The sequence below is a fragment of the Wasmannia auropunctata genome, unplaced genomic scaffold (assembly GCF_000956235.1).
Source record: "Wasmannia auropunctata unplaced genomic scaffold, wasmannia.A_1.0 LD335988.1, whole genome shotgun sequence".
NCBI lineage: Eukaryota > Metazoa > Arthropoda > Insecta > Hymenoptera > Formicidae > Wasmannia > Wasmannia auropunctata.
In genome coordinates, this window is record NW_012026902.1 from 56,191 (window position 1) to 81,666 (window position 25,476).

General features: G+C 35.0%; 7 protein-coding genes across 13 annotated transcripts in view; 5 read left to right on the forward strand and 2 right to left on the reverse strand.

Annotated features, from left to right (window-relative positions):
• LOC105454060 (coiled-coil domain-containing protein 65) overlaps window positions 1-1,566 on the forward strand; it is a 4,081-nt gene extending 2,515 nt beyond the window's left edge. Inside the window, exons 3-6 of the mRNA XM_011696402.1 lie at window positions 187-410; window positions 474-866; window positions 997-1,134; window positions 1,212-1,566. Coding sequence (XP_011694704.1) covers window positions 187-410; window positions 474-866; window positions 997-1,134; window positions 1,212-1,406 — 950 coding nt within the window. The 3' untranslated portion in view covers window positions 1,407-1,566. The remainder of the gene's footprint in view (window positions 1-186; window positions 411-473; window positions 867-996; window positions 1,135-1,211) is intronic.
• Window positions 1,567-1,659: 93 nt separating this feature from the next.
• On the reverse strand, window positions 1,660-5,272 carry LOC105454059 (THO complex subunit 5 homolog). Its single transcript, XM_011696401.1, has 11 exons — window positions 5,051-5,272; window positions 4,602-4,739; window positions 4,308-4,522; window positions 4,148-4,223; window positions 3,852-4,037; window positions 3,617-3,749; window positions 3,278-3,517; window positions 2,940-3,042; window positions 2,571-2,778; window positions 2,084-2,381; window positions 1,660-2,000 (listed from the first exon to the last, which is right to left on the reverse strand). Exons 1-11 carry the CDS (start codon window positions 5,150-5,152, stop codon window positions 1,684-1,686), a joined length of 2,016 nt encoding a protein of 671 aa, XP_011694703.1. The 5' UTR covers window positions 5,153-5,272; the 3' UTR covers window positions 1,660-1,683.
• Window positions 5,273-5,629: 357 nt separating this feature from the next.
• LOC105454064 (INO80 complex subunit B) lies at window positions 5,630-8,066 on the forward strand. Of its 6 annotated transcripts, none has more exons than XM_011696407.1 (7): window positions 5,630-5,829; window positions 5,909-6,086; window positions 6,198-6,363; window positions 6,706-6,889; window positions 6,995-7,228; window positions 7,334-7,506; window positions 7,614-8,066. In XM_011696407.1, the coding sequence occupies exons 2-7, from the start codon at window positions 6,041-6,043 to the stop codon at window positions 7,744-7,746; spliced, it is 936 nt and encodes a 311-aa protein (XP_011694709.1). In that variant the 5' UTR covers window positions 5,630-5,829; window positions 5,909-6,040; the 3' UTR covers window positions 7,747-8,066. The 6 variants fall into 6 exon arrangements, with proteins under 6 accessions (XP_011694709.1, XP_011694710.1, XP_011694712.1 ...); XM_011696408.1 differs by having other exon boundaries at window positions 5,973-6,086; XM_011696410.1 differs by having other exon boundaries at window positions 5,973-6,044.
• A 182-nt stretch (window positions 8,067-8,248) lies between these two features.
• Window positions 8,249-21,047, forward strand: LOC105454063 (laccase-4). Its single transcript, XM_011696404.1, has 10 exons — window positions 8,249-8,489; window positions 8,775-8,880; window positions 10,126-10,234; window positions 10,895-11,105; window positions 11,970-12,142; window positions 12,388-12,565; window positions 18,539-18,934; window positions 19,878-20,099; window positions 20,291-20,509; window positions 20,599-21,047. The coding sequence occupies exons 1-10, from the start codon at window positions 8,414-8,416 to the stop codon at window positions 20,766-20,768; spliced, it is 1,860 nt and encodes a 619-aa protein (XP_011694706.1). The 5' UTR covers window positions 8,249-8,413; the 3' UTR covers window positions 20,769-21,047.
• Window positions 14,044-18,198, forward strand: LOC105454062. Its single transcript, XM_011696403.1, has 2 exons — window positions 14,044-14,725; window positions 15,951-18,198. Exons 1-2 carry the CDS (start codon window positions 14,339-14,341, stop codon window positions 16,383-16,385), a joined length of 822 nt encoding a protein of 273 aa, XP_011694705.1. The 5' UTR covers window positions 14,044-14,338; the 3' UTR covers window positions 16,386-18,198.
• A 739-nt stretch (window positions 21,048-21,786) lies between the features above and the next one.
• The window catches only part of LOC105454066, a 19,473-nt gene continuing 15,783 nt past the window's right edge, over window positions 21,787-25,476 (forward strand). For both annotated transcript variants that reach the window (XM_011696413.1, XM_011696414.1), the window contains exons 1-5: window positions 21,787-21,944; window positions 22,306-22,476; window positions 22,538-22,652; window positions 22,964-23,255; window positions 23,331-23,401. In XM_011696413.1, coding sequence (XP_011694715.1) covers window positions 21,792-21,944; window positions 22,306-22,476; window positions 22,538-22,652; window positions 22,964-23,255; window positions 23,331-23,401 — 802 coding nt within the window. In that variant the 5' untranslated portion in view covers window positions 21,787-21,791. The remainder of the gene's footprint in view (window positions 21,945-22,305; window positions 22,477-22,537; window positions 22,653-22,963; window positions 23,256-23,330; window positions 23,402-25,476) is intronic.
• The window catches only part of LOC105454065 (katanin p60 ATPase-containing subunit A-like 2), a 4,912-nt gene continuing 3,727 nt past the window's right edge, over window positions 24,292-25,476 (reverse strand). Inside the window, exons 7-8 of the mRNA XM_011696412.1 lie at window positions 25,122-25,327; window positions 24,292-24,865 (exon numbers count right to left, since the gene is read on the reverse strand). Of these exons, the coding sequence (XP_011694714.1) occupies window positions 24,481-24,865; window positions 25,122-25,327 (591 nt within the window). The 3' untranslated portion in view covers window positions 24,292-24,480. The remainder of the gene's footprint in view (window positions 24,866-25,121; window positions 25,328-25,476) is intronic.

A 25,476-nucleotide genomic window follows, 5' to 3' on the forward strand; every position in this document is an offset into this window, starting at 1 on the left:
ATGGAGTTTAATATGCACCGCGCGCAAAGCGTCATTTTTTTTTTAAATTTATTTTTTATCAAAAATTGTTAACATTTGTTTAATTAAAATGTAAATTGGTATAAATGTTATTGGAAGATGTATGGGATTCAATACGCAGCGCGCGCGCCTGTTATGTACTAGTACGTATAATTATTAATGTTATAGGAAGATACAAGCAGAAGTGCATTAATCTGCACGAGACCTTCGCACGCGAACGTAATCGTATCGTTTCGGTTGAGATGAACGAATTAAATAGAGTACGAAAGAATTTAGAGCAGTACTGCAATCAGCTGCAGAATATAACTTTTGGGCAAGATAAAAGGATAGAAAATATATTGACGCAAACAAACATCCAGAACGCCGTTAATATAAGTAGCATCGTGTACTTGGTAAGAATATTTTTCAGCTGTATGTTTTATGACAGACAATTGTTTTGATCGAAAATATTTCAGAAAGAAGATTCCTTGTCGCGCTTGATGCATTATGTTTCCAACGAGATCGAGGAATTGTGGCGAAAACTTAATGAAACGATAATCGAATATGAGAAAAATTCGGGAGATAAGAGAAAGCAGTACGAATACTTGAAGGAGCAAGATGACGCTTATCGTGCGGACATGGCGCAATATCCAAAGTTGCAAACACAATTACAAAACATGATTAAGAACCTAAAACAGGATACGCACGTATTGTCGCAGAAAAGGGAGCAAAGTATAGTGGAATTGAATAATCAGATTGTGCATATGAGGAAGAGAACCGAAAGTTTGAGACAGATATTTTCCGTGAATCAAATGCTGGACATTACCCAGCTGAAAAAATTTACTATTATCAGCGCCAGCATTGTAAAAGTAAATTATAATATTAAATTATCACAAACTTAACTATCAGTTGAAAAAAATCAGTTGAAATATTTGAAAGTATTTAAGAAAGTATTTATTACATACAATTTGGACTTGTGAGCAATTCTTCGATTTGCAGGAATTGCAGAGGATTTCGGAAAAAGGCTCGGCGTTACTCTCGTTGCTGAGAATGTGTTCAAATTTGGAACCGTTCTCGCTGACTGTTCAAAAGTACACTTTACGTGATACGGGATCCAGAAGAGCTTTTACGAGTTGCGTAGGTATTATCCATAGAACGTACGAAATATTTCCCGAATTTTTAAATAAGTTTAAATAAGACTATTTATCCTACAGATGTCAGAACCGTTCGATAAATTGGACAAGTTTTGGGAACAATTCAATTATATTAAATCCGATAATATCTTCATGAAAAAGGAGTGCGATAAACTGTCTTTCGAAAACAAACAATTGAAAAACACTTTGCGCACGTATCTCTTAACCATTTCTAAAGCTCCAACCGCACGATCACTCACGTCTATTCCCGTATAAATATATTTACTCCAAGTTGACCGATATCAGCGAAGGGTAAATCAATAAATATCTTTAAAATAAAAAATGTCTACGGTATTGGATTAAAAGTTTCTCCTATTCCTCTGAAATGAACAACTCTAAAATGAATTTAATATCTGGGAGAGCTAAGAAGAGAAATTTAAAAATTTTAGAAAACGATATCTCACATCTCCCACTCAAGTATTACTTATGAATTAATAAAGAGAATTGAAAAGAAAAGAGAACGTATAAGTTGTGGAAAGATGATATAATTTATTCAACGATGAGTGAATATACCTCCTCCCAATGACAAATATTTGTATGGTCGAGCGCGAGTCCGCCCTCTCACAGGATAGAAGAATATCTTTTCCTTCGGCGCCATACTCTCAGTTTCTAAATAGATGTCGAAACATGCTCTCAGCCGTTGTATTTGCGCCGTCAAAGTCGGAGACTTGGTCCACATCACATTGACTTCCCTCTCGATGTCTCTAATGATATCGGCGGACGCTGGCACTGTTGGACTAACGCTTATGCTAAATACCGGTGCTATCTTTGGATAATCCGGCTTGATAGCGATCCTGGCCACGAGTTCGCCTAAAAAATATTTATCAAATATCTAAACGTGTGGAAGCAATCTAAGTGATCCAAGTAATTTGATATAACAGTAATAATCGTACTGCTGCCACGACGAAGTACAGCTTCGTAGAAGATATCTACGGACAATATTAATCCCCGCTGATAAAATTCCGGTGAAGCGACATAATTCGAGTAACTTTTCCAGGAGAGAGTCGTGAATCGATGCAACGACGTTGAGATTTTCTGCGGCACAGGATCGCTCGTGCTGATAAAGATTGGCAGGTTACCAGACTCTAATTGTCGTATTTCCATACATAGATCCAGCCTTGCTTTTATGCGCCGTTTAATTTCTTTTAACACACTCTCCACACAGTCTTGTGCCAATTCTTGACTCGTCAGCTGCAAATTAAAATGACAAATTAAATTTTAATTAGAATACATTGCTTTAATCGCTTCTACCGTGAGTGAGAGAGATTTAAATCGTTACAATTTTGTATTACAAACGGAGCAACTATTTTCTTTCAACTAATGATAATAGTTAAATTAATCAGTTACTTTTCACATTTAAAAGTATGCGATAACGTGTACCTTTTGTTGCTGTTCGCTTACGTTACACGAGACAAAGTGTAAACCAGCCATTCTTTGTGCCCATCTATAGGGAATGCCTAATCCCAAAGACGCAAATGATCCCAAGTTATGCCGCGACAGCTGATACTGATTGGCGGGATTCGGACTCTCCAATCCTAAATCCCGTGGGTACAATTCACGAAGAACCGACTCGGATACTAACATGTCTCTATTAAATAAATATGATTTGAAAAAATTCAAATTTATCAAACTAAAGGAAACAAAATGGAAAAAAATATTCTCACATTTGTATGTACATGAAATTTTAATAAATTAATATTAAGATAATAATAAGAGTTATTCAATAAATATTTAAGTAATTTTACATACCCAGCAGTAATACCTCCAAAATCTTCCGTTTCGAGTTTTGACTCTATCGTAATGACTTTTAAATATATCATGTAATAAAAGTGAAGAGTCAGCCTTGTCTCACCTGAAAAGTTAATTTCAAGTCAAATTTGTCTCTCTCTCTCTCTCTCTCTCTCTCTCTCTCTCTCTCTCTCTTCAAGATTTTTAAAGAAATTAATTCGTACATAATGATTCATATTATGATAAATATGAAATAAATTTATTTCTCAATTTTATTTGATCTTTCAATTTAACTTGGGTATTCCGTTAAATATTTCGTTTTTTATAAAACTTTGTAGATTTTGTAATCCAAAACTCACTTTTTAATGTGATAACTATTTTTACATGCAATGGATGTCGCTGCAATAGTTTGGACCGTTTCTCTTCTTGCCTCGCTTCCCGGGATAATCTATGATGTCTTTTCTTATGCACGGGCGTTTCTTCCACAATACTTTCCGACTGATTCTCAGGATCTGAGTCAGACTCTTGTAAACCGTCATGATTGTTTGCGCGTTTGGCTTCATCCTCGTCACCTTCCACTTTGACCAACAATGTACTATCTACAAGATTAATTATTTATTATTTAAATTTCACAAGTTTTTAAAACGGTCACAGAAATATATACTCAGTATGGAGATGTACATATATATAGATCATACCATAAGCATCTCTGTAAGCAGATGCCTTTGCGTACAGCACATAGAGTGGTGATGCAAGCAACGATGCCCTTTGATGCTCCTGGCGAATTTTATCCAATGGCAATCCGAGACTCTCTTGTAACGGTTTGCTTATCTGAAAATAAAAAAAAAGTTTTTTAATTGTATATATAGGAACATTTATATATAATAAAAAACATTTTGTAAGTTTTCCAAGTTGTTAAGTGAATTTTCTCACTTCTAATATAGAACGCAGTTGCGGGGCGAGATTGTCCAAGCGAGTCTGTTTCGTTTCAATACTGGACGCTACCGCCTTTTTACTATCTGTCAATTCATCGCACAATGCTGCCAATTGCTTTCGTTGCGTCAATTCCCATTCCAAACGAGCCAGTCTCAATTGATGAGGATTATTCTTTGTTATTTCCTAAAATATGTTTACATTATGTATATTGAAAAAAAAAAGTAAACTTTATACTCGAGTTACTACTGTAACTCGAGTATAAAGTACTGTATGTAAAACTCATGTATACATACAGATCGCGAAATACTTGCTGGAGCTTCTTTATAAAATTCCTCTTCTGAAACAAGTTCTATCAATTCATCTTTGGATCTACAAGAAAGAAAAAAAATATTTAAGTTTGTTTAAAAAGATAATAAAACAATTCTTTTTGCATAAAAATAAAAAAACATTTACTTGAATTGAAGACATTTAATAACCTCTTTCTTCAAATGCATCACCTCGTACAATAGATTCTGCAAATGCAGATGTTTGCTATCAACACTACTCTTTGCAGCCACCAGAGAATCACGTGCAGATTTTGTACGAAACTTTTCCATGCGATTTAATTTCTTCAGTTCTATAAAAGCCAGGGATGTTTGAATTTGCAGCTCACGTATTTCATCTTTCATCTGCAGCATTTGTTTTGTAAGTTTAAGGAAAACTTGACAATAAAATTAATAATAACATACAAGAGTATCTGTTACAAACGTTTGAGTCACCACTGGATTTTAATTTAGCTATTTTAGTCATCGCTGCTCGAATATCATCGCAGGTTGTTAAAAAGCATTCGGAATCATCCTCGGACAATCTCTCAACAGCTTCCTTCTCTTCATAATTGATAATTATCTGAGATGGGACAAGTTGATCGAGAGACAGCAGCCAAAGCAGTAAGAATAAATAATTCATTCCTTTCAGACTTATATTTATAAATAGTAAACAAATATACCACATATTTAATTTTATCATATAATTTTACGTGACTGTTTAACCTAACCTAAGATATTGACAAAAATATGTTCGTTCGATGAAAAACAAAAAATTTGAATGATAAAAAAATCGTTGCTCTCGGCATTGCGAAAATTTAAAGCGTGAACGTACCTATTACATGTTAAATATTTTCTGTAAATTTTCAAACAAAAAAAATTGCATTTTTATACCTTGTACATATCTCCTTGTACATCTTTCATCGACGTTCCGCTGTTCGCATTTACAGATTTTCTTCTTTTTTTCGCATTATCCGATTCGTTTTCCTTACCCATAATTATCACGTCAATAAAGTAAAAATTAACTCGTATGTAACTCTTGTTTGTTAATTAAATTTTAATAACGGCTACAGCGAGAGTTTGACACGAGTTGAACTTGGTTGAAGCAGAGAGGAGGATCTCGATTCAGCTGGTTTCAGCGCCTCTATGTCCACAAAACGTGGACATTGAACTATGTAGCCAATGTCCACGATTTTGTCGGTAATATTCAATATAATTTAAGTGGAGTCTAAGTGGGGTTTGAGTCTCCGCTAAGTGGAGTTCGAATGCGCGCGCGCTATAAGTGCACGGGAGAATAAATTTCAATAAATCTACTCCGCTAAAATGCGCTATATAAATCATGTATACATACTGCAATGAATATATATTGTATATTATCGTAGACATAGCACGGATCAGCACCAAAAAATCGTCAACATTACCGACAAAATCGTGGACATTTCACATTGACTACGTAGTTCAATGTCCGCATTTCGTGGACATAGAGGCGCTGAAACATACATAGTCGCAGCAGAGAATATAGTTCATTCATATTTACTTTTTGATCGCAGCCAGTCGGGTCGCACTCGCAGCTAAAATAGCTAATAATATTGCGTGCCTGGAATCCTCCCTTGTAAAATTTAACCGTGCGTGTGGTGTAGTTGGGTGCAACCACGGTCAATCAACGTTGAACGGTGTGACAAATTTCTAACCTTAAAAAATGTCGAAGCTACGATTTTAGTTATTTATCATTTTGGTGTTACATTCACGTAGCACAAGAGTCATAGCACGTTGCCTCATTTCCTAAACCAGAGTGAACAGTTTCCTTCTTACGCAGTTCCAATATTGTCTGACGTGTCTTTCGGCGTTTGGTGGATAAATCGTTTGGCTGTTCTTCTTGTTCTAATGGGTAAGCCGAGAGATGTAAGTACGGAAGAGGAGATAAATTTAGGTAATTCTGTATCCAATGTATTTACATCACTTTTGTACGCTTTATAATACGTTATACGTAATTTGATAATTTACTTAAAAATTCTTAATGTTAATCGAATTTTGATTTCAGATACAAGTGATGTCCCATCGCAGAAAAGACATAAGAAGCATAAACATAAAAAGCACAAGAAAAAAAAGCTTATGCACGATGACAGCGATGCCTTTGTAGAAATTTCAACCGACACTGACCGGAAGAAAAGCTTTCGAATAAAAATGAAAAAAGAAGATGAACGAAAGTATGCATTTTATGAGTTACTATAGTTATGAGAGTTTCTTTATACCTTTTTGCAAACCATATTGTGAGAAAGCCAAAGGAATTGTACGAAATTATACTCTTTGCTAATTTTTGTTTTAATTTAATTTGAAATTTAAAAAATTATTTACAAAAATGTCACGTCAACTTTGAACAAGTAATGGCCATCAACATTATCCTTTGCTAAGAGAAAAAGGAAAGTTTTCTATAATTTATTTTAAAAAACCAATATATTTCGTTAAATTTTAAGAATATTTCTATAAATCTTGCATACATCTTATGACTCTGTGTGTGCACATATATACAACAATATATTATTTTCTAGTTTGGATAAACGTGAAAAGATATTGAAAACATGTGGTTTGAACACAAATACAATAAGTACTGCACCTTCTCCAAAAGCAACTACAAAAAAGAAAATTCCAAAAGGCAATAAAGGTAAAGATAGTGGAACTAGCAGTGAAGAAGAAAGGTGGCTCGATGCCATTGAATCTGGTAAACTGGAAGAGGTATGTTTCCTCAAATGTTTCGTAGTAACATTGAAGCTATCGTATAACATTTATTATGCCTATATCTTTGCATTTGCAACTGCACTCAATGATAAATCCTATTAGGTTGATGACGAATTGAAAAAAATTAAGCCAAAGGATCCCAAGCTAATGACAGCGCGACAGAGAGCAATGTTTGAAAGAAAAACTGATACGGAACCGAATCCAGGTGTCGAACAACTCATGTCATTACCTACTGGTTACAAAGAAAAAGTCATGACTGCAGAAGCTATACAGAAGGCTGCTCTAAAGTCCCTGAAACGGAAACAGCTTGCTGATGAAAAGAGAGAAAAAGATAAAGTAATGTATATAGTAAAGTTTTTTAATAAATTTGAATAAATAAGATTTTGTTTAATGATTTGCAAAGTGTATGGAATAAAAACCTTAAACGAATTATTTTTATAGAAAAAGACAATGGAAAGGTTACTTAAGAAGCAAGAATCTAAAGCATCCAAAGTTATCGGCAAAGGAAGATTATCTAGACGACAAGTACCGTTAGTGACGTATCGTTTAACGATCGAAGGAAGTTCTATTTCTCTACCACCCGGTGAAAATTTTCCACTTTCTCCTGCCAAAGAGTATGACAAAATTTTGATTTATATATTAGATACTATTGTTTTTTCTGTAATCTGACATTTATGGCATGGCTGCGACATTTGTGTATTCTTGTTATTTTATATTTTAGGAAAAGTCCACCAAAACAAATCTTTTGCGGAGTTAATCAATGTAAAAATCCTAAAAGATATTCGTGTTCAAAAACCGGAATACCATTGTGCAGTTTAAAGTGTTACAAAACCAATCTTCTTTTAACTAGGTAAACAATGTACTACCCTAGAATATATATATATATACCTATATATATATATATATTTTTTTTTTTTTTTTTTTAATTCTGAAGGCTTGATTTTATTTTATATATTTACGTATACTTAGCATACATAGACACACACATAATATAAACTAATATAAATCATAAAAGTATTAATTAAATAGCGTACATGCACAAAAATATATACATATAAATATATATGTGTGTACATGTAGATTTATATAAATCTCTATTATCATTCATTTGATTAATAATCTTGGACATTTTTTTATTTTCTTTTAATTTTTGTAATAAACCAAGGAAAGAGAACATCGTTTCTTCTTCGTCTCTCTCTCTCTCTCTCTCTCTTTGCAACGTACAATTTTATTTTTACATTCATTCATTAAATGATGCAAATAAAGCGATAAAGCTGTTACATAATAAATGCATGAACTTATAAAAAGAGAAGTAAGACACGGCCTTTCCCCGAATTGTACTACTTTGTAGCGTAGCCTAGGCCTTGCTTTCACCCACTTCCATATCCTTGCAAGTCAGAGAAGCCATTCGCGAGAAGCGTTCCAACTCGCCGACTCGAGTCGGTCGTTGGCTTAGATTCGCGCAGGATCGCTCAAACTTATGTACGTGCTCGCGGGTCAAACCAGATATTCTGGGCCACCATGTCGTGTCTTCGCTATTGCATAATTTTAACGTTTGTTTCTTGTTCAATTTCAGCTTTGTGTCTTGAGACATTCGGTGAGTGAAATTCTTTATCGTCAACAAATATCTAAGTATTTCCCTGATTTTTGCGCTCTCCAAGAGCAAATGAGCTCTCGAAGAGAAACGTGAAGTTTCCAAGTTTACGTGTCATTGCTTCTTATTTATGCGAGATTGCATGTTTAGCAATAAAATTAACTTGACTGTTAATGATGCATATCGCACAATTATACTTTCAAAATTGTCCAATATAAATACGTGTGATGTTTCATTCTCTTTTATGGATTTATAAACACAATTTTATCAAAATTTTCTTTAAAAAAGCAGATGACAGTTATCACGAATGTGCGCGTTCTTGCTCCGACGAATCTTCTTCGAGAAAAACATGCGTCTATCATTTTCTTATCACGGAATCGCACAGCGCAACAAGGTGAGATAGCATTACAAGAGTTTTTCTATTTTTACAAAACAGTAATTTTAATTTATTCGTAATAATTAGCAGATGTTCGATTAATACATACCGCGCTGAACATGCTTAAATTACATTATATGCGAGAAAAGGATTATTTTGGAATTCTTTAGCTTACTTCTTAAAGGAAATCTTAGGCGCTTGATAAGATAAGAGCAATGGCGCGTTACGTTATTAAAAAATCTGAAAAGAAAGGAGAAAAGTGGTGCGACAATTTGAAAATTTGTAGTTCCGAATTGCGGGAGGGAGAGAGAGAGAGAGAGAGAGAGAGAGAGAGAGAGAGAGAGAGAGAGAGAGAGAAAGGAAGAGAGTTATTTGTATCTCCCGTTATTTTTTCCGAAATGCATTGTAAAGTGCAAATGCAGCGGATTGGTATATTGATATGCAGTGTTTTCAGTAGGTGTTCTAACGGTTAATATTTATGATCGCGGCGCGTGTGTAGCAAGTTCCGGTGTAACAGGTTACAGATACCGTCCGAACCGACTGTCATCGCGCGTATGTATGTTGCGTATATGTATATACGCCTTACGTATGGCGTATACTGTGATTACTGTGAACTGTGTCTCACGGAAATGGATAATGGTCACGGAAATTTGTGCAGATAATGGCATAAACTTCGCGGTGTTTAATTCTCGGTGCTTTTCCGTGCTTCTTTTCTTCACACGATCTGTTCTGAAACGAATTGATTAGCGATCAAATGACACATTTCGCTCTGATAAATGTTAACCATGAAACCGGCCGTTCCCTTTGATCGATCATTTTTAATACAGTCTAGAAGGACTGTCAATCTAAAAGAGCTATTTTCGCTTGAAAATGGTGAGTTTCAATAAATATTTTTCAATAAATCTTCATCTTCCTTGATGCTTTTAATAATTGATTTTCACACACATATTGTTATTTATTAAATTATTGAGTCGAGAAAAGAATAGTCCAGATTTATTGACGTTTATCACTCGATGTTGCACAGCTGATATATATATTTCAATTGTTTGAGCAAATATATGATTTTATTATAAAATAAATGTTATACTATATGTATATAGCTAATTAATATGCTATGCGAGTTACAGCAGATTTTCTTTTTTGCAAAAAGTTTCAAGTTTTGTCGAAAACACGAAAAAAATTGAAGATCCATGCAGCTGCAATATAAAAACCACATAAAGTAAAGATTAATGCGCTCTTAATATAATTAACATTACACTGCAGTTTCTACGAGAAACTCGAAGACAATGGCGAGATGTCTCGATGCGCGAATATTACTGTTGCAAGGAGCTTTTTGGCGATTAATGGGAAAAGTCCGGGACCGGCTATACAAGTGAGTATCATTTTCCTGCAATAAAAAAAGATTTTTTTTTTTTTTTTTTTTTTACATTAAATAATTGTATCCACATATATTTTTAAAATGTGTATAAATATAAATTTTGATAAAATCTAATTGTTAATTACGATCAGGTATTATTTAAAAGACTGCGCCGGCCAAATAAGGCAAATTTTTGCGACTGTCAATTAGTCTGCAGGATCCAGAGGTTGAATTGCAAAGAACGATGAGACCAGAGACATTATCAATCGCATTTTGATCGAGGATAACAAACTTCAATCGTTATATTTTATTATTCAATTACCTCCGGACACCGGACTAATCGACAGTCGACGCAGTATATCGACACGAAAAATGGGCATTTAATAACGACCTCGTCGGTGCTATATATGGCTTTGACATTCGTTGGCTGCATATTTATTATTTATTATGATATTAATTACGTTTGACTCGCGCTCATTCGATCACGTCAAGTATAATTGATCTTTTCGCAATGCGAGATGAGATAATGAGAATCCGCGACATTGACGGCTGGCGATAATTTGCATGTGCGGAAAGCACACGCGAAAGAACAATTAATATATAAATATAATTAATTATATAATAAAATAGCTCTCTTTAAAGAAGAAAGATTTTTATACTTTTGTGTCTCAGTAGATATGTCTCGGTGATACGATACAAGTTCTCGTTTATAACAAGTTGGGAAGTGATGAGTTGACTTTTCATTGGCACGGAATCCGGCAAAAGGATTCCAATCATATGGACGGCGTGCCTATGATAACGCAGTGCCCTATTTTACCCTTTGGTGGTTTTCGTTACAAGATAACTCCTGAGAGCGCGGGAACGTACTTTTATCACGCTCATTCAGGTATGTGTTAACCGCGCAGCAGCTAGGCGGTGCAGCAGGGTATTAAACGTCTCTCCTTTTTTTCCCTCATTCGTGCAGTTTTTAACCAACTTTAACGCGAGTTTACGGCGAGTGGCGATCTTTTTTCCACAGATTTCCGCATAGATGCATATAATTATATATTCTTTTCCTTTTTATTACAATATAGTTAAATTGTCTACCTGCGCGCGAACGAATCCAGCTTGCTGGCTGCACTGCCGCGCGGCCGCCGTGGGCGCCGTGATAGTCGCGGTGATATAGTGATAATGCAAAAGGGAAAATTGTGCGCAAACTCGGCTCGCGCGCGAATTTACACATAGTTGACTCGCCCGCTTTTGACTCCGGTCTACGCCGTAGAACGCGTCCTTCTATCCGGCGCTCGCGTATCAAGAAAAGCAAGATCAATAACGCGCGAGTCCGCGGCGGTCCGCGGCGGGGTCTCGAAAGAGCAGGTATTTTTCGCTACGCGAATAGCGTCAATAGCGACCGCGTTGTACATCCAGAATTTATTCGTCGCGCTCGTAATTCGAATCGTAACTCCACTCGAAATGTGGTATCCGCGTACCGCCTCTGAGCAACGTATACGTCCTTCCAAGTGGAAAAGGAAGATCGAGCCAATCTCCATTGTGTGCGACGAATGTAATTGGCATTGTTGACGCGCGCGGTTACTCAGGTTACTGTGTGCCATCTTCACGAAAGCGCCTTCTCGCTTTCGCCTTCCCGCGACGGCGATTTGCAGGATCCCGAAAGAGGAGGCGCGAGAATCGCGTAGAACCGTAACCGAGAGCGTAACTCCGAGAAACGGAGAGATAAGAAATAAAAGTCGAAGGGGACCTGCATTTCCAGTCTCGCAGCAGGGCGACGGAGTGTACGGGTCGTTGACAGTTCGAGGACCACGGGACGAGGATCTCAGTCTGGAAAGGACGCTCGTCCTGTCATCAAGGTCGCCGACTCTGCTGACGCGACTCTGGCATGCGAGCCTTCCACCTACGCCAAGCGAGCTGCTCGTAAACGGCCAGGTATAGCCTCCCATATCTCCACATCAGCTCCCAGTGCAGTTACCATTACCTCGCAAAAATTTGCTCGCTCCGACTTTAGCCAGCTCTCCGGCTGTTCAAGGCTGGACCGATGCGAATTACGACCTATAATAGCATGTATAATTCTCTCGATACTAATATAAAATATAGATAGATACTCTACTCTTTGAATTAAAATAACTATGCAACGATCCGGAATTCAAAAACGTTATTTAACATTTTTATAGACGAGGGAAGTGATCGTACGAGTGAAACATGGATTTCGCTATTTACTACGCCTCATTAACGCAAATGCTTACGATTGTCCCATTTTACTATCCATTCACGGACATTTGCTTCAAATACTTGCTGCTGATGGCAACCCTGTACAATCGATGATGGGCACGCATGTTATTTTATTCCCAGGTACGTTTTATTCCATATGTGCTGCTTTTCCAGCCTTATAACTACCACAATCTTTGTTTATCAATATTTGATTGAGAGAAAGAATTAATCGCGCGCGCACGCTTGAACTTAATTAATTTTATACTACAAAAGTTTATAATTCAATTACATTTTTTTATGGCCTTGTACAAGTTGTATATCTTAAACACACACACACACACACACACACACACACACAATATGCAAATGATATATTTTGTACATAAGTTTATATACATACATTACATATTTTTGATAAATCTGAAAAATGGAAAGGCAAACAACGAAATTGCATCTTGATTTATTTAATTTGGAATTATTTCAATCGGTTAACGAGAAAAAAAAAAGTATTTCTTTTTATCTAATGCACGTATATGTATATATTGCACGTGCATATAAAAAAATGCGCTAGAATCCAAAGTACGTATAAAAAACGTACTTACAAAAATATCGTTTTGTATTACACATTTCGTTATTAGGTCGACTGCGACCATAAATAAAATAGGGCGAAATAACACGTGCGACACACATTTAAAAATCAGTGCATACACTTTTACCTGCATCAAATAACTTATCAACTTACCAACAAAAATCACGTAATTATTTTACAAATACAATGTAAGATACACGCTTTGGCATCTTAAAGCGAGACGAAGCGTTTCATACATGAGAGGACGGAAACGAATGCGAAAAGAAAGGAAGAAAATCTGTTTGAGACCGAGCGCACGCATACCTTTGTCCCCGTATTGCTGAGTCTGATTGATTTTTCGCACATACTCCAATGTGACTATCCCCGTGTTTCACATATCTGCCACTTCAAGAGAGAGAGACCCTGCACGAGAGAAGAGAGAGAGAAAATCGTTTTACATTCGCTCGTACAAAGAAGCATATTTTTAAATCAGGTACATACAAGACTTTCATTGAAATCTTGCAAATGTACGGATTTAATTTATTCATGGCCAATGACACAAGGATGGATAGAGAAGATGAAAAGGATTGTCTCGACAATGGACATTTTAAAATGTTCATTAAATATTATAACAAAGCACAAGTGAACCATGTACAATTATTTACATTTTCTTCTGGACTTGTGATGAAACAAAACATACTCGTAATAGTCCTGAACTTGTCTTGTGCTCTCGATTTGATTTTTAAGTAACTAGCGCATTTACATTCGTGCTTTATGGAGCGACAAGGAAGAAAGAAGGAAAAGGAGAGAACAGTACAATGACATCGGTAACATCGGCAGGATAAACATATCGGTGGTGGTGGTAGCGAGAGAGAGAGAGAGAGAGAGAAATTTCTCTCTCTTTCTCCCTCTTTCCCTCCCCCAACAACATTACAGGCTCGGATAACGATGTGGATGGTGAGACGTGAGGCATGAGTCGCATGACAGGCGGGCGAACGTTCGCGCAGACTCGGCCGTCTTCGTGCTCCCGCCGGGGTTTCCGCAAAGAGAAATAAAGAAAGGAAGGTGGCGAAGCGCGCGCGAGCTCCCCCCGTGCAAAAATCATTAAAACGCGTGCTCGTTTCGCGGCTGCGGCTTACGTCGTGTTGATTCCGGCCTGTGATTTATTAACGAACGACAGGAGACAAAGTCGATCGTTTTGGCCACACCGCTCGTTCACTCGCGCGGTGTGGCATCCTCCAAGTCGTCGTGGGAAACGATACTCTAGTTATACTCTCTACGTACGACACCTGAACGATACGATACGTCATCGGTCCTTCCGTCCCGAGTCCTCAAGTATCTATTACATGTACAGCCACCACGGGCTTTGGGACGGTTTGGGTAACAGTGGGACGCGCGCCGGTATGGAGTGGACCCGCGACAAGACTCTGGAACTGCTACGCGAGTATCAACAACGACGCGTCCTCTGGGATTGGAACGCTCGAGGCTATCGGGACCGGGCGAAGCGCAAACGAGCTATCCAGGAGCTTGCCGAGATTCTTTGCTGCAACACTCTCGAGGTTGAGAAAAAGATCACTAATCTCAAGTGCCAGTATTCTCGGGAGGTGCACAAGATACAGAACAGTCGCGATGCCGCGACCGGTCCGGACGACGTATACGTCTCCAAGTGGTTCGCCTTCAAAGCCATGCAGTTCCTACAATTTGGCACGCGTAGATACAGCAAGCGGAAGAAGGTAGGCGGAGGAGGGAGGGATACCCGTTTTCTGTCCGAAAATGTCCTAAATGATCATCTCTTGGGATTTTTAAAGAATAATAATGATAGGGAGAGAATACACCGTCGCGTGGTATTTGTAGAGTTTACTTCTTGGCTCCTTTCGAAATTCAGTCGTTGAAAAATTATATGCGCGTAACGCGGTTACATATTATATTCCTTTCAATCTATTTCTATTTATGTATTTTTTTCATTTCGAGAAGGAGGAGGATAAGCAATGGCGATTCGTATCTTTCTTCCGACTATTTACCAATTATTAAGTGTAAATTTCAAGTGTAATTTTTATTTTATCTTTACGAAAATATGTGTACGCGACTAATACGATCTTGCATAGAATTTGTCGGTCGACTGAATGAAACAAACAATCGAGTGAAAAGATAAAAACAAGTAAAATGCAATCTTGCAGTTGTCCACTTGGCTGGCTAATTTTTGTCTCGTGTAATTTCAAACATCTTGTGAAATACGTGAAAAAGAATAACATTTCTAAACATGTTTCAAACATTCTTCTCTGCATCATTCGAAAATAAGTGCCGAGAGCTATTTGTTTGTATATTTATGCTTTGAACCACTTAATTCGCAAAGGAGATTCTTCATCTTCTGTGTACGTATATATATATAAGTAGCTATCGTGATTTTTTGCAAGCGACATTGACGGCAATATATATTATATGTATATATTGACATTTGTTCCAACGAGTAGCGCGACGCGTCGCTGGTCGAGATAAATATTCCATTGGCCCGTAGCGACGCGTAGCGACGTGTCATCATTCGTTAATGCGTAAGTTCGCTTCCCAGCGAAAAAAAAAATTAGAATCGATTCTTGTCCATCTCGACTTGATTTTCCTTCTGGTTCTGGTAATTCAATTTGATTGTCGTTCAGCTGAATTTAGCTTGATTACATGCATGCACACAGGAGTGGTAAAGCGGTAAAGTGGTGATACGCGCTAATCGTAATAGCGATGCGATTCCCAAGTTTTTTATCAGAGAAAATCAATATGCGTGAAAGACGTTTCTTGGTGATCAGGATCACAGCGTGAGACTAGAATCGAATCGTGCGAAATCAATACGATTGAACACTCGTAATTTATTTATTCATATATGTATTAGGCAAAATAATTACACAAGACTGAAAGAAAGAGAAAAGCGCGGTAAAATTCCTGATACAACCTGATCCTACCTTTTCGCAGAAAGTTGAAGAGGAACCAAAACTACAAGAAGAATATATTGTGAGCGACATCGATCCAGAAAGTATAACATTCATGGATTGCAACGAGGAGACAAACGGCTCCGGCAGCGGCTCTTTCAACGCCTCGCTGAGCGAGGACGCCGAAGAGTCCTCGTCATCCAGTCTGAAGGCAATGGAGTTGTTTAACGGTTCTTTGCCGAACCAGGACGATTCACCGGCCGATCTTGACGAGTCCGGGCAGATGAAACTCGAGCTTCGCGCACCGGACGAGCAAGAACGAAAAAAGACCAAGGAGGAGTTTGCCAAGTTTGGCGAGAGTATTGCTGTGCAGCTCGCCGAGATTCCCGACTCATACTCGAGATCGGTCGCCAAACTCAGAATCAATCAGATCCTCTTCGAGGCAGAAATCGGAATCTACGCGCAAACGCATCGCTAATAAGCAAGTTCGCTAAGGTTCGCTAAGCGCGAACCAACGCAAATACAGCCAACATGCAGAAGACATTGCGATAAGGTCGTCGCATTCATGCAGGCGCATCGTCGCTATCGATCTCGATTTAAGTTTGCCCGAGCTGTAACGAGTTCTTATAGTCGAGTAAGGTTTTGGAACGATTTTGAAAAGGACAATGACGAAAGAAAGTAACTAAGTAAAACGAAAAAAATTATTATTCGACGCAAGAGACCCTTCTATTCACATTTCACACATTATTCATCGACCGAGCGTGTGTTCCGATTAGCGGCAGAGTGAAACTATACATCTTCTATTTCGAACAACTTTTAACTTTTCGATAGATAAAATATTATTTAAACTATTACATATTCCGGATTTAGGGAATTAGAGGAATCAAGTGTGGTAATTTGTGTGCAATAATAAGGTCAATTTGATTGCAACGAGCATTGATGATTTTGATGATCGCACCGCGCTCTGTTCACGTCTTGTTACAAACCGCATGCTTCTAGGCTGCGTTCAGAAAATCACGATATATCATGTTATCCTTGTTATTCATCGATCATGTTAAACAAGGATAAAATGATTTCTAAATCACCTAGGCGAAGTTTCTGAACGCAGCCCTAAAGACTATAAAGATTTGAACGATGATCAAGACTGTATAATAAGTAATTTTTCTAAAGTGGTTGAGCAAGAAATATGTCGATATTAAATCGATTGGTTTATTTTTTAAATTAAAAGAAGCAATGTCGAGTTTTAGTACTCTCTTGTGTTTATGTGTATGTGCGCGTTTTACGCGCGAAAAAAAACGATCGATATAAAAAATGTTGATATTAAATTAAGCATTATAATATTTACTCTTGTGTTTATCATTTTTCTCATTTAAACAATTCAATTATCATATCGTTTGTAGATAAAAATTTATATTAATTTAACTTTCCGACATTGTCCTCTTTAATTTTTGACATTATTTTGAACACAGCACTAATGTAAAAAGAATACACACCCGGATTAATCAGCAGACTAAAGTCTTTCGAATTTTTTCGACTTTTGGAAAGAGTCAATGAGTGACAATGAAATATGAATGCGAACGAACACAAGACATCTTTCATTTGTAATCACCGCCACGATAATGTCGCGCGCGCGCCAAAGTCACACTATTTAATTTCCTAAAAACGCAATACTAATCATCAATAACTCGATGTAGTAAATATAGTTAGTCTTTCTTAGCGTTAAAATTTTGAATATACACGATAACCGAGTCGCGAGGATCTAATAGCGGTGATTGCAAATTCGTATTAGCAGCATGATATATGATTTTCCTCTTCGATACACTTGTTAATCTTACATCTATAAATACATAAATGAATTATTATACTAGTAAATTAAACACGCATTACAATATTTGTATCGATTTAATAGTGTCGACGTTTTATTATGTAAAATACCCATAAAATCCCAACAAACAGCGCAACGTATCCCTATTAATCTTTAAATGCTTGCGCGAAACAAATGAAAATAAATGCCCACGTAGCGTCTGTCGATTAACTTTCTTCAATGATTAAAACTAATATTATAGCGGAAATGTTAATAAGGAGCGAATCAATTGTTAATCTTGATTATAAGTATATTAGTTTCGATAAATGGAAAGTAAAATTGAAGCAAATAATCTGCGATTCGAAATAATTCATTAATATATAAATTCAGTTTATTGTTAGTTGACCTGTTGTTTTTCGTCCATAATGAAACTTTACATGTATATCGATATGATCAGACATTTCTTTTCTTTGAAAAAAAAAAAAAAGATCTCACAATTTTTGCAATTATTTCAACATATTTTTTGGATAAACTTTATATTTTATATATATATATATGTATATATATGTATATATATGTTGAGATTTATACATTTTTGTTCAATAAAAATTATAGTGTTAATGTTACTGCTGTAATTAATGTGGTTCCTTCAATTTTCAAGTTGATTTCATAATCACTGCGTTTTAATTATTGAAAATTAATTGTACTAAATTATCTTGAATAAAATATTTATTGATTAATTTTTCATCGATGAAAGAATGATCAGTACGTGATAAATAAGGACACAGAAAGCTAAATTACTTAATAAATATTGGATTTGTTTTCAGGCGAAAGAATCGACGGCATTCTAATGGCTGAACAGACAATTGGCAAGTACGCCCTCGATATTCAGGGTCTTCGGGAATGTCGCAATTTGCGTCAAGAGGCATATATCTTTTACGAAAATGCCACATTCGATTCGTACGCGATAAGGACTACAGACGTTAACAATTTCGATCAACAGTCACTTAAAATTGCTGAAAGTGGTCATCACTGTCACAGAATATCGAAAAATGTCATTTGTTCTCTGGATTTGAAGAGTGCAAAATTATCGCAATTGGAGGAAAAAGCGGATGAAACGATCTACGTGCCCTTCGATGCAAATATTTTCTCGTTTTTTACAGATGAAATGACAGACAATTCCTACAACTTTTATACATCGAGATATTATCCAGCTTACTTGAGTAAGAAAATTCGTTTATCATTTATCATTAAAGAACTTTTTGATAAAACGTTTGCTCATTTAACGACACAATACATGTTATAGATAGCATAGTTTATTAAGGCTCCTGGACTATATACAGTATATACTCACAATCAGCCAAGAAGTCCGCGTTGACGGTGACAACTTTATATCGCAATAGGAATTAAAATCTCTGTTTATCGTCTACAATACGTTATATGTCGTAATCGTAATCGATTATTTTCCTTATATTTTCGACTTCGATTGATCAATTTTTACGGCTTACAACTATTGTAGAATAAGCTTTACTGCTTACGATATCGGCATATTGTAAAACGGACCTTACTGTGAAAAGTGTTGGCAACGAAATTTTGCCTTGCATGTCATTTCATTGTTATGTGGTTAATACTGTGAAAAAACGCGTGACTTGTTTTGTACTCATCAAATTCGTAAAAATGGATGGAAAGTAATGTTATTTTTTAATTTTATATGTAAAAGCATTTTTTTTTCATTCCTTTCAACAACTTGTCAAATCGTGTTTTCTTGCCTAAATAAGCTTCACTTCACATACCTTTTACGGCTATTTACTGATTATCAGGAGAAAAAAGGATAGTTTCCATTCATTTTACAAATTTTTTAAAGCGATCCTATTTTTTTATTTCGTCCAAATTCTCTTTATTAAAAAATGGTAAGCAAGAAACTTTACGTGTCAACTTTTCTCACTTATGTCGTCACGATTCTCTAATATGGTCGCGATTACTAGTCAGGAGCCTTAATTAAATACAAAAAAGAAATAAAACTAGGAAATATTAAGATATATAATTAATGATAATGATATCGTATAGATTAGCTGTATCTGCACGCATAATGAAACATTGTATTTATTTTGTACAAAGATGTAATAATATTTTTGTCATTATTATGTATATTAAGGAAAATTTCAGGCTTAAAGGAAGGCGCAATAAGGATACCACAGATTAATGGCATGTCTTTCAAGTATCCACCATCTCCGATACTATCGCAGCCAGAAAATACTTTAGAGAAATCGATTTGTTCTCTCGACAAGCGCTCTATCGAATGTGCCGACACACCGTTATTTTGCGAGTGTCTGCAATTACTCCAAGTTCCACCGCGAAAAACGATCGAAATTATATTAATAAACGAAGGTAATTATATTATATATCGCGCGGATAATCGCCCGATATATCTGAGATATTTGATATTTTTTTATATTTAATTAAAAAATACAAATCTAATACCGGCCATAACAGATATGTGCATCTCGGTAAAAGAAAAAACTTGTTGCGCGTTTGTAAAGTCACAAGTCAGGAATTAGTCAATCTAGTATCTTTTCCAGGCTTTGGAGGCAATGCATCCTATACATTTCATTTACATGGTTATAATGCCAATGTGATTGGCCGAGAAAGTTTCGAGCAGCCTCTTACCAAAGATGAAATTATATCCTTGGACCTTAATGGAAAAATACATCGAAATCTTGTAAATCCGGTGCGAAAAGATACTTTTGTCGTACCGAATAAGGGTTATATTATTCTTCGTTTTTACACCGACAATTTAGGTAAAAATATTTTGTGTTAAATATCGCGCGAATAAAGATGAATCTCTTAGTAAGTTTATAGCGAACCTGATTTAACTATGACTTATCAGGATATTGGTTGTGGGAAGCGAGAAGTACTGCTATATATCCTCCATTACTCGGGCCTGGAATGCAATTCTTAATGAGAGTAGGTCTCCAACGAAACTTGCCGCTTGTACCGATTGACTTTCCTAGCTGCGGCAATAATAAAGGCATGGATTTAATATTTGAAAGCTCATAAATATCTTCAACACTTTTTTGTATACATGATGCGGTATAGTTAGATATCAAATTGTCGTTGAGTTACATCAGTCATTATTTTTAGAATGTGTTAACCTTTTTATTTCACACAGAATAATTTATATGTCGAATTACTTTGATTATTGATTTTTATTATTCGACATATGTACGTGTGAATTGCGTATTTTAATTATTTAATATTATGATTTTGCTCAACGTATATGTTAATATAGACAGCAAAAAAGAATTTATAATAAAGTGTATATATATATATATGCATATATATATATATATATATATATATATAATTCTTTACAAAGTTTTGAGTTTTAATTTATTTGTATTCTATCTGTGTAATCTTCGTATATACATATATGTATGTGTGGTGTGTAATAATATAAAATTATAGTTTTATTTGAATATGAATTATTATTAAACCAATGTTTTTTAGACAGATATTTTTTCAACTTGTTAATATTATAATTTAATTTAAAATTGCATTTTTATAATTACCATCCGTGTTTTTAATTATTTACATTTATGTATTTGTATAACAAAAAAAATCATTTTAATTCATTCAGATAAATTGTACATTCATACATACATACATATACATATACAATCGTAAATTTATATCAATAGTCGATAACATTGACACTCTTCAATTATCCCCTAGCCTAATTTATCCTTTGGGCTCGCCTTTGATAGTCACGAAAATTTGCCTAAAGGATTGCCCGGAGATAATTTAATGCAGTGTTGTTCGACTAATTAACATATATAAATTTTAGCAACCGGCCGGATGCTAACTCTCCTGTCTCCCATAAGATTATGTCAATCTTTAATGTTTCTCTCTGATCAAACGTTGGCTATCTATTCCGAGTTTCAAGCTTTATGCTTTTGCCACATGAGGTCTTCCAAATCAATCGAATCATTCGAAGCTAAAGTCACTAGATTATATAATCTAGTGACTTTAATTCGAAGCGAGAACAAGCGCGAGTTGGCTAAATTGGCTTAGTAACTGTTAATGGCTTCCATCAATGCCTGTCCTCTGTTCACTATTGTCTACCGTGTTTCTGTCGAGAGAGTCAAGTTTTCATTAGAATTGAGATTATTTTGGGTTATTTGTCAAAGGATGACCGAAGAAAGCAATGTGCTGTTTATAAGAGGAAATGGAAATGTACGTAAGAGGTCCTTTTCATACGTAAAGTAACAGAAAACTAAATAATTTTTACGTGCATTCATGATTAACCTTTTTCAATTTCTGTATTTGATTTTCTAATTTTTTATTACGAATATATGAATATTCCTTTAATTTTTAACGCCAAAAATCAGACATGAAAATATCGAAAAATACAGGACGAATATGAAAAATACAGGGACGAATTCCTAATTTTATTTTAAGAGAACTAGTCCCGTTACTATAAAAATCTCGACTTGATCGACAAATTCTTAATTATATAAAAGAATATAGAAATAATACGAGAACTATGATAATAAGAAAATAAAAGAAAATGTATGCAAATACTGACAATTTGTAGAAAAGTGAGAATGAAGATGTTTGGGATGATACTGCATTGATACAAGCATATGATAAAGCTGTAAATTTGGCCAAGGAGGAAGTAGCAAAACGTATTGCTATGGATACTCAGGACACAAAACACAAGTGTCAGAATTCAAAACATTCAAATTACATAAAAAAACCATTAAAGGTATATTATGTTTTGTCAAAAATATTTATCAAAATATTTTAAATTTTCTACTGTATTATAGAAATGGACCATTGGTGCACCGTGTCGTGCTGTGTATTCGGTGGATGGAGAAGTATACGAAGCCATTATATCAAAAATTCATCAAAATTCTGGCATGTGTACAGTGAAGTTTATTGGTAATTATTTTATTAATACAATCATTTCTATAATTTCTTATATCATAATTAAAAAATTACACTAATATTAATGATGATTAAAATTTAGATATACAAAGTTTTACATACATTGATACATACAAAATTATAACACATGCACATACCCCTATGTATGTACATCTACATACAAATAGTATGTATATGCACGTGCGTGCGGACATGTATCAAATATTGAAAAATTACATAATAATAATTAATAAGTTAATTAAAATAATATACAATATCTAGTAAGCAATTTTTGTAATAAGGTAAATAATTTTCATTATTTGCAGGATATCAGAATACAGAAAAAGTGGAAATAAATTCTCTTTTGGAATCTGAAGGATTACAAAGCCAAATCGCCCAGCATAAGGCTGCACAAAAGGTTAATGAAGAAGTTGTAGATTCTGACACATCCACTTATTCTAAGCTGCAGGATTCCAAACAAATTAATAGTGAAAGAATGGATTGTGACACAGAGGATCCTAGATTATTTAAAAATAATTTTATGTCTGGACTTGAATATTTTAATCCAGCGATAGATGCAATGCCACCTGCACCACCCTTACCACCATTAATGGCTAAGTAAGAGTAATAATTTAGAGATATAAATAATGATTTTATTATCATAAACTACAACTCCAAGAATTCTATTTATAGATTGCCCGAAACTGATGCAGATGCGTTGTCTAGTATGTTGATGTCATGGTATCTAAGTGGATTTCACACAGGTAACTTCAAATATATCAAGTATTTTTCATTTTTCAAAATTTATTTATTTAATATATCTTATGTGTTTAAAACTTGTTGCGATATTTAATAAACATGTCTTTGGAGTCTTTTTATAGTACATATGTTGAGCCAACAATTTTCAAACACAATTATAAACAGTTAAAAATATAAATTTTTTGTATTCACTGAAACGGTGCACTATAAAATTTTATTTTTCGTTTACTTTTAAGAATAAAATTTATTTTAACTTAATTTTAATGTAGAGAGAGAGAGAGAGAGAGAGAGAGAGAGGGAGAGAAATTGTATATATAGCTATTAAAAATAACATATGCGAGTACGTGTACACGCGCGTGTGTGTATACATTTTTGTACCATTTATATTTCCAGATACTATATGTTAAAATAATGTAGACATTTTTTATGTAGGTTATTATCATGGATTAAAACAAGCTAAAATTAATCAGCACAAAAGAAGAAACTGTCAATAGTTTGTATGAAAATGTTTTTTTTTTTTTTTGCATCAGGATACATATAAGTTTTACATTTTAATTTACATATTGTGTTAATAAACATTTATATGAACAAAATCTTTTAGGTTTATTGTAGATATCGATAATACTTTTAGATTATAAAAAAACTAACAAAAAAAACCGTTTATATTATATATGTATATGATAAGTTTTATTTGTAAAATTTGTATTAAAATTTCTTTATAACATTTTGATATGTTATACGTTTTAAATATATATATATTATATTTTTATTAAAGATATAATATCTATATAGATATAATATCTTATTAAAATGATTAAAATTAAAAAATGTATAAATTATAAATGTATAAATGGATATAATATCTTATTAGAATGATTAACATTAAAAAATGTATAAATAAACTAACAAATTTTACAAATATTTTAACCATATTCACAAAATTTGATTATTTTACAGAAAAATTTCATTTGTAATGTGTGGGGTAATGTATCATCTAATGGATATATTTATTTTGTGTTACAATTATGTGTATGTGTGTGTATGGAGGGGGGGGGGGGAGAAAAGCTACTTTATTATTTTTTACTTATTTTGAGAAATCAAATTCTTTGTACCATTCGGTATATTGCGCGTTCATGTGTTTGGCGGTAGGTTTTAGTTTGAGTTTAGCAAGCTCAATATGATTCATTGCACTGATCAGACCATCATTTTGAATATTATTCGCAGAAATTGCTTTAGCTTCAAGATTCGCCCAGATAGGTCGTAATTGATTAATCCATGCCTCCTTGCACAACAATTTCAAATCTGCGCAAGAGTATCCCACGGTTTCTTGTACAAGTTTGAACATTTCCGGCGAATTGTGAAGATCATCACGCACATAAGATCGCAACATTTCCAGTCGACTAGCTTCGTCGGGTAGATCCACAAAAATCCGCTTTTCCAAACGTCGCAACAAGGCAACGTCTATATTCCTAAAAGATAAAAAATATTAATTATGGGTGTGTGTGCGTGCGTGCGTGCGTGCGTGCGTGCGTGCGTGCGTGCGTGTGCGTGTGCGCGCGTGTGTGCGTGTGTGTGTGTGTGTGTGTGTGTGTGCGCGCGCGCGCGCTTGCGTGCGTGCGTGAGTGTAGATGACAAAATGCAAAAGATGCAAAGTGTACAAAAATAATTCAAAATCTTTTCTTAAAAAATAATTTTGCATCTATTTGCGTGCTTTGCTTTGCTTACCATGGAACATTTGTAGCTGCTAACAATATTACATTTGTATATTCCGTTGACAATAAACCGTCCAATCTGGCAAGAAGTTCCGCTCGAAATCTTCTAGCAGGTTCCGAACTCGACGAGGAGTGATCTATATTTTTCGTGGTGGTCCAATCAATTTCATCGATAAAGATTATCGTTGGTGCATAATGTTTAGCAAGATCAATGAGCACCTAAATTTATCAAAAATTTTAGGTTCAATTTTGGATGTCATCAAACTTGCTAATATGTAAAAATTATATATTGACTCATACATTACGTGCATTACGATTCAAAACTCTAAAATAAAAAATTTATATATAATATATATATATATATATAT

Bases quoted from the DNA above. Each gene is read 5' to 3' on its own strand.
- LOC105454059 (XM_011696401.1), bottom strand. From the start codon at position 5,152: ATGGGTAAGGAAAACGAATCGGATAATGCGAAAAAAAGAAGAAAATCT. The intron at 4,224-4,307 runs GTAAATGTTTTT...TCTTTCTTGTAG, and splicing joins ATTAAATGTCTTCAATTCAA to ATCCAAAGATGAATTGATAG. The intron at 2,382-2,570 runs GTACACGTTATC...TTTAATTTGCAG, and splicing joins TAAGCGAACAGCAACAAAAG to CTGACGAGTCAAGAATTGGC.
- LOC105454064 (XM_011696405.1), top strand. From the start codon at position 6,041: ATGGGTAAGCCGAGAGATGTAAGTACGGAAGAGGAGATAAATTTAG. The intron at 6,890-6,994 runs GTATGTTTCCTC...AAATCCTATTAG, and splicing joins AATCTGGTAAACTGGAAGAG to GTTGATGACGAATTGAAAAA. The intron at 7,507-7,613 runs GTATGACAAAAT...TTTATATTTTAG, and splicing joins CCACTTTCTCCTGCCAAAGA to GAAAAGTCCACCAAAACAAA.
- LOC105454063 (XM_011696404.1), top strand. From the start codon at position 8,414: ATGTCGTGTCTTCGCTATTGCATAATTTTAACGTTTGTTTCTTGTTCA. The intron at 11,106-11,969 runs GTATGTGTTAAC...CTGCATTTCCAG, and splicing joins CTTTTATCACGCTCATTCAG to TCTCGCAGCAGGGCGACGGA. The intron at 12,143-12,387 runs GTATAGCCTCCC...ACATTTTTATAG, and splicing joins AGCTGCTCGTAAACGGCCAG to ACGAGGGAAGTGATCGTACG.
- LOC105454062 (XM_011696403.1), top strand. From the start codon at position 14,339: ATGTACAGCCACCACGGGCTTTGGGACGGTTTGGGTAACAGTGGGACG. The intron at 14,726-15,950 runs GTAGGCGGAGGA...ACCTTTTCGCAG, and splicing joins GATACAGCAAGCGGAAGAAG to AAAGTTGAAGAGGAACCAAA.